The sequence below is a fragment of the Fukomys damarensis genome, unplaced genomic scaffold (assembly GCF_012274545.1).
Source record: "Fukomys damarensis isolate Sample0158 unplaced genomic scaffold, DMR_v1.0_HiC HiC_scaffold_24, whole genome shotgun sequence".
Lineage (NCBI taxonomy): Eukaryota > Metazoa > Chordata > Mammalia > Rodentia > Bathyergidae > Fukomys > Fukomys damarensis.
This window is the reverse complement of record NW_022900936.1, coordinates 69,056,343-69,064,094: the sequence shown is the minus strand read 5'-3', so window position 1 is coordinate 69,064,094 and position 7,752 is coordinate 69,056,343. Positions and strand designations below refer to the sequence as shown.

At 44.0% G+C, this 7,752-nt stretch overlaps 1 protein-coding gene across 2 annotated transcripts in view; it reads left to right on the top strand.

Annotated features, from left to right (window-relative positions):
- The window catches only part of Ccr8 (C-C motif chemokine receptor 8), a 23,832-nt gene extending 20,838 nt beyond the window's left edge, over positions 1–2,994 (top strand). Inside the window, exons 1-2 of one of the 2 annotated variants that reach the window (XM_010618350.1) lie at positions 192–247; positions 1,824–2,994. In XM_010618350.1, coding sequence (XP_010616652.1) covers positions 1,838–2,905 — 1,068 coding nt within the window. In that variant the 5' untranslated portion in view covers positions 192–247; positions 1,824–1,837 and the 3' untranslated portion in view covers positions 2,906–2,994. Of the gene's footprint in view, positions 1–191; positions 248–1,823 lie in introns of those variants that run through there. The other variant, XM_010618346.1, reaches the window with a different exon arrangement.
- Positions 2,995–7,752: the final 4,758 nt, after the last annotated feature.

The window sequence follows — 7,752 nt, the reverse complement described above, 5'->3', positions numbered from 1 at the left end:
AAAAAAAAAAAAAAATAGGTGGAGTCAATTTGAAATCAAGATAAGAGAGGGCTTTATATTTTCTACCTTTCAGATTTATTTAAAAAAAAAATATGGCTGGGGATTTAGCTCAGTGGTGCCTCCACCTGAAAAAAAAAAAGTCCCACATCTGAGCCCAGGGTGAGACAGCATAGTATTAAAAGAGCAACACTTGAAGGTTAGAAGGAATCACCAAGGTGGAGGCTTCTGGAGCAGCAGCTGTATTAAGGTACAGTCTAAGAGCACCTTGGGGAAGAGGGGGCAAGTGGGCAGGGGGACCTGTACATCCTTAGCAAGAGACCAAGACAAGGCCAGTGTCTCAGAGAGGAATTTTAATCAATCTTTGCATGTCCCAAGAGCCACAGACTCTGCATGTGCCCTAGTGGCTGCCCCATTTTCTCTGGGGACAGAGGAGACTGCAGGCTTCTACACCAGGGCAAAATGTGGTAAGAACAGATCCCTCACTGTGCATCTGAGGGGAGTCAGTCTTCACAGATAGAATATATTTCCTATTACTCATGTCATGTCTGCTTTGATGCTTTTGAATGAAGTTTAACTTCTTTTTTTCTTTTCTTTTTGCCGCTGGGGAGGGAACCCAGGGCCTTGCACGTACTGAGTTAGTGATCCTTCACTGAGCTTCACCCCCAGGTCCTATATTTTACATAACTGAATTCTGAGTTACCGCTTTAATTAGGTTTATTTCTTACAAACCTGATCACTTTCATTTTTAATATAATTAGGCTCACTTTACCTATTGCACTTTTATATTAGCTATTTCTGGTGTTTAGGAAAGCAGCGAAAAGAAGGAATTCAGCGTGGACACCATGTCACTATATCTCTAAAATAACAAGTAAACTACAAAGTGAGAAACATATCATTTATGTAAGTTAAAAGTGATGTTGGGTGTGGTGGTGCATGCTTGCAGTCCCAGCCACTTGAAGGTTGAGGAGGATTGCAAGTCAGAGGCCAGCCTGGGCAGTTTAGCAAGCCTAAGCAAGACACTAAAATGCAAAAGAGTCAGGGGCTGTAACTCAGCATGACAGCACTCGGAGAAGCTCTGGGTTCAATCTCTAGTATCACAAGAGAAGAAAGGAGGGAGGGAAGAGGAAGACAGGAGAAAAGAGAGAGAGAGGAAAGAAGGCATGAAGAGAGAAAAGGAAGGAAGAAGAGGGAGAGGGAAATGAAGGAAGGAAAGAAGGAAGAAAGGAAAGAAGAGGGAGGGAGGGAGGGAGAAAGAAAGGGAGAAAGTAAACATAAAACAATTATCACAAGCTGGGGATTTAGCTCAGTGGCCGCCTGCCTGCCTCACAAGCTCAAGGTCCTGAGTTTGATCCCAGACACTGGAAAAAAACCAAAAAGCAGTATGATATATAATTTATGGAGACATACAAATGTAAAAGTATAGGGAGGAACTCTGGACTAACACTTACCAAAGGGGTTTGAGTAGTTAGCTCTGGTGTCAGAGAATACATGGAGTCGTGAAAAAGAAACTCAGCTTCTCTGATATAAAAGAAAAAGAAGGAAGAAAGGAAGGAAGGAACAGAGGGAGGGAGGAAGAGAGATTTGTAAGGAGTTTTCTCATTTTATGTAAGAAAGAAGAGGGGGAGAGGAAAGGGAGAGGAGGTTCGGCTCCACCTCTACGACCTCCTTTAACCTTAATTACTCCTTTGTAGCTCTGTCTTGGGTCACTTTGGGAATGATCTTGGGTCACACAGGAAATGGGGAGGCAACACCATTCAATGTACAACTTCTCCTAGAGTTTTAAAGTAAAAATATGAAGGAGGTAATTTCTCTTCTGTGACCAGGTCCCTGTGCCTTGATGGATTATACCCTCAAGCCCAATGCAACACTGATGACCGATTACTACTATCCTGACCTCTTCCCAAGCCCCTGCAATGGGGGACTCGGCGTTAGGGACAGCAAGTTGCTCCTTGTCGTTATTTATTGCTTCCTGTTCATCTTTGGCCTTTTGGGAAACAGCCTGGTCATCTTGATCCTCGTGGTCTGCAAGAAGCTGAGGAGCATCACAGACATATACCTGTTGAACCTGGCCTTGTCTGACCTGCTTTTTGTCTTCTCTTTGCCGTTTCAAGCCTACTACCAGATGGACCAGTGGGTGTTTGGGACTGTGATGTGCAGAGTTGTCTCTGGCCTTTACTATATTGGCTTCTTCAGCAGCATGTTCTTCATTGCCCTCATGAGCCTGGACAGGTACCTAGCTATTGTACACGCTGTGTATGCCATGAAAGTGAGGATGGCCAGGGTGGGCATAGGCCTGAGCCTGGCAGCATGGCTGGCCAGTCTTGTGGCCACCAGCCCAATGTTAGTCTTTTACCAAGTGTCCTCTGAAGATGGCATTCTAAAGTGTTACTCGTTTTACAATCAGCAGGCTCTGGAGTGGAAGATATTCATTCACTTTGAAATCAACATTGTAGGCCTGCTGATCCCATTCACCATCTTTCTGTTCTGCTACATCAGCGTCCTGCGCCAGCTGAGGAGTTGCCAGAACCACAGGAAGACCAGAGCCATCGTGTTGGTGCTCACTGTGGTAGTAGCATCTTTGGTCTTCTGGATCCCATTCAACTTGGTCCTGTTCCTCAGATCCCTGCACAGTCTGCACATCTTGGATGGGTGCAGCGTGAGCCAGTGGCTGACCTATGCCACCCATGTCACAGAGACCATTTCCTTCACCCACTGCTGCATGAACCCTGTTATCTACGCTTTTGTGGGTGAGAAGTTCAAGAAACACCTCTCAGAGGTATTTCTGAAGTGTTATAGCCACTTCTTCCTCTACAGAAGGAGACAGATTCCCAAGGAGGGCTGGGAGAAGTCCTCCTCCTCCCACCGGCGCTCGTCCCACTCCTGCAGCGTAGACTACATCTTGTGAGGAAGGGTTTTCTCCCTGCTTCTTGAAGGACAAACGTGACTCGGTTGGACTCCGTGGCTACAAGAAGGGCGACTCTTAGGACTTTGGTTACAGACGCAAGATATATTTTATTATATTTAATGAATTACTCCTACTTCAAATGAAGTATAATGCTAGCAGTAGGGTATTTTTAAAATATAATCTTAGCAGATTAAAGAAGTTGCCTTCTATTCTTAGTTTTCCACGTGTCTTTCTCATACATGAATTTAAATTTTATCAAATTCTCTTTTCTTACCTATGCAAGTAATCATAAGGTAATCATAAGGTTTTCTCTCTGTTAACTACACTGATTGACTTTCTTTTCTTAAATCAAGCTATATTTTTTCCTAGAAAAAAAAACTGACCTCTTGGTCTTGGGATTTTTGTGTTATGTTCATGAGAGGTATTGTCCTGTCATTTTCTTTTTCTTTCTTTTTTTTTTTTTTTCCGTGTTTTTTGAGACAGGGTCTCACTATGTAGTTGAGACTGACCTGGAACTCACTATGTAGCTCAGGGTGGTCTCGAACTCACAGTGATCCCCCTGCCTCAGCCTCCCAGGTGCTGGGATTACAGGTGTGTGCCACCATGCCCGGCCTGTAATTTCTTTTCTTATAATGGCCTGGTAGGAATTGGTCTCCTAAAAATGATTAGGAAGTATTCTATTTTTCTCTATGCTCTATGTTTATATGAAATATTTGACATTGTTTCCTCTTGGAATGTTGGGTAGAATTCATCACTAAAGGCAGATGGGGCTTCTTTGACAGAGACTCACCCAATGTTCTGTTTTTTGCTAATCTCAATTTTGAGCATGAAGTCATTCGCAGTATCTTCTTAGTTGTTTTTTTTTTTTTTTGTGCCAGGAGTCCAATTCAGGACCACCTCAAGATTAACAATTTGAGTTTTCTCTTAAGCCGGGTGTGGTAGCGCAAACCTGTAATCCCAGCGCTCCGGAGGCTGAGGCAGGAGGATTGCTGTGAGTTCGAGACCAGCCTGGGCTACATAGTGAGTTCTAGGTCAGTCTCATTACATAGTGAGACCCTGTCTCAAAACACACACACAGCAGGTTCAGAATATCCAGTCCTCGCAGTACCGCTATGAGGTGTAATTATCACAAACTCTGGTGTGTGCATTGAACAGATCTAAATGGATTAACCACTTTCTCATTGTTTACTCACACAGCGCTGGCAATTGTAGCTCGGATCCTTGAGCTTTGCAAGGCAAGTGGCGGCAACACTAAGCTAAATTCCTGGCCCTGTAAAGCTTTATTTAATGCCGGCGGACCAGTCTGTGTTGGCAGGTGTGAGGCTGGCCCTGTCCAGTGCTTGGCAAAGGAGGATATACTCTTTGGGAGGGGCGAGGTTACAGTTAAGGTACATTTGACATCTACCTCTTATGCTTTTATGAGTTTGATCCCCGGTGCCAAAAAAACAAAAAACAAAAAACTTATGCTTTCATTTTTAGTCGAAAGGAAAACCTCATATTAGTCAGGCTATTAACAATTATTTCCAGCTGCACTGAATAACTGTTTAAGCTTTTAATCAAACTCCAAGCTGTAACTAGATTGTTTTTCAATAATGTTATACCTGTAACATTTTTTGCATATGATCATAGAATTTTATTTTTTTATATATACACAGTTTTTTTTTTTCAGTTTTTTGAGACAGGATCTCCTTATGTAGTTGAGACTGACCTGGAACTCACTATGTAGCCCAGGCTGGTCTTGAACTCACAGCGATCCTCCTGCCTCAGCCTCCTGAGTGCTGGGATTACAGGCATTCAACACCACACCCAGCTTATACACAGTATTAATCAGCTCTTTTTTTGTCTTTCCATGTTTTTTGACATTTTTATTAGCACGTGTTAACATATAGTACATGATTAATCAGTTCTTTAAATACTCTTATTCCTTATCAATATACTAACTGTTACCAGTGACAATCTCGCTCAACTTTTCATCAGGTGAGAAAGGATCAGTATTATTATCATTTTTATTATTTGGATGATGATCTGATCAAATAAAGGCAAAAGCATCAGCTCTTCAAGTTAATCTTATATGACCACTTTGGTAGATTGAATTCATACTGTTCATTGCATGACTTTTAACATACTCAAATGTGTGAGCGTTGCACAAATAGTCATATTTAACCATAGCCCGAGCTTCTCCCACTAACTCAGTCGTGACCGGCAGCACCAGGTAAGTCAGCCCAGCGTGGCCTGGGCCCACGACTACCACCAGCAACAGAGGGGCCTCTGTCAGCCTCAGCTCCACTCCCTCCCAGCGCTATGGCAGCAGCAGGAATTTCCCTGCTAAGTCATTTCCACCCATTAGCACAAGATAACAAAACAAGTCAAACATCAGTAATATCTGTAGGCAGCACAACCACGCTATGGCCCTCTTGCACTTTAACCTAGACATTAAAACAGTAGTCACGTTTCCCACCTCCCGTTAACTAGGATTAGTAACAGTCACCATGGGTGTTAGACAACCACAGTTAGCATCACGCACATCGGCACATGTACATCTTTCTAAAGCTAGACTCTGTGTGCTGGGATCTGTTTTTCTTAGCAACGAACAGGAAGATCTATTTTTAAAGAACAGGAGATCTATGTTTAAAGGCTTACCATTTATCACTTCCACTACCATAGAAAGTCCAGCACTTACAGGCTTTGACTCTAAAGATCTACTCGCTGAATCCACACACAGACCCCATACTAGCACCAGAGTGTGGTGAGCCACGCTGATGGCCGCTGCCCTGACACCTGTCTGCCGCATACATGGTGTCTTCTCAACTCTCTGCCATAGCCCAATTCCTAGTTTTCATCCCTATTCATTCAGTTAACTAATTCCGTTAAATGTCTTGTAACTGACAACATTTTAAAACACTGGGATTTTCATCTGTCATGATACTGCTCCTACAGATATGGCCTGGTGCATTTTATCTAAAAAATCTCCCTTGCTGTGACTACTTTCGGTTGTGCTTAAACAATAGAATCTAGGCTAGTACCTTAGAATCGTAACATTAAATTACTCTCATAGACCTCTAAATTCTCTAATCTCCTAGGGTTTATCCTAACATTCACCCCTTGTCATCCCTTGTCCAAAATATCAGTAAATTAAAATATAGCATCTACTCTTCTGGAACTATTGATGAGAAAAAAACAGCACCTGAAATTATTTTCCGTCTCTAAATATCAGCCTCAATAATGATTTTGAATCAAAAGGACTAATTAAACTCCATTATTTTCTTTTTTTTTTAAATGTGGTAATGAGGATTGACCCCAGGGCCTTTGCACAGAGCTACATCCCCAGTTTCTTTTATAAATTTTAATTTTGAGGTAGGGTCTGTCCGAGTCCCTAAGATGTCTAGGCTGAACTGGAATTTGCAGTCCCCTGGCCTCACCTCCAGAGTGCAGGAATTATGGGTGTGTGCCCTCAGAACTGTCCCTGGCAGCAACTGTGCCCTGGAGCTGAGTCTGGGGTTGGGCCTTCTCTTCTCCATGTTGCTGGGCCCTTGGACAGGTCCACGCCTTTGCTGAGCAGAACCACAGGACAGCATACCTGGGCCAAGGCAAACAAACAACTGAGACCACTGAGCCCTCAGAGCTGCACCATGAGGACCAGCCGCTACGCTTGCAATGCAGACCACAGGGTCTCTGAGCTGGGGCTGAAGAACTGACTTTGGCTCAGCCACACAGAGTCCTGGGCCAGGGGACCACATGCTTCTTCAACCTCAGACCCCCACGTGGCCCTCACAGCTAGTGAGCAGGACCAATTTCGACCTCTGCCCCGGGCCCACACATGGCCCTAGGAGATGGGCCCAGGGTGCAGGCCGCTGTTTTTGCCCTGCAGACCCTTAGAGCCCAGAGCTGGGTTCCTTGGTCCAGCTGCTGTCTCTGCCCTCCAGACACACATGGCCTGCGGAGCTGGAGCCCAGGGACGGGCTATAGACATTCATCTGGGTACAACCACGGTAGCACAGAGGATGAAGGATGCCTTGGAAATGAGACTTGGTCTGAACGCAAAGAGGCCAGAGGGGCACTCAACGGAGAGCACTCAATTTAGGGAGGCTCCCAGGAGCAGCGCCGAAGCCAAGAACTCCCTGGCTTTTATTTAGAGTATCAGTGTAAGAGCAAAAAACGAAAAGCAGTTTGGCCAAGGTACTGTCTCAAGGCTAGGCAGTTTCAGGGGAAGGACAATGGTCAGACACAACATGCCTCACTGACCTAAACTTCTTCTTGTTTAACTGTTCACTCCCCACAGAGCCTGCATGCTTTCAACCAGGTTAGCCATTCATTTCTCAGCTGAGTCTCCCACGTTCGTCCACGTCTATTCAGCGGATTAGAGGACGTGGAGCTTCTGGTGATGGTGAGCAGGAAGAAAATCACTTTTTCAAACTGAAAGCTTTGTTTTTTATGTGCATTTTATTCTTCACTATTGCATGTGAAGTTAATACTGATAAGGACTTTCTTGAAATTTCTAAATGTTCTCAAGTCCCTGCTATCTGTTCAAAAGTAGTAGCAAAATAATACATTTTGTAAATTGGTTAAGCTTATATGAAGTGTCCTTTTATGGGAGGAAAGAGCTAACCCCCCTCTTTAGTAGTACATATTGCATTATTGCCCTTCTTTTAGGAAGAGAAGGAAATGGAAAAAGCTTTGTGCCAGTGAACTTTTTTGTATTTTTGTGTTTTTTTCTTTTTTGGTACAGGGGATTGAACTCTGGCCCGTGCACTTGCAAGGCAGGTGGTGGAACCACTTAACCATTTTCCTGCCTCACCCTTTCAAGTGCTGGGATTACAGGCATGCACTAGGGCTGTATTTATAGCAGA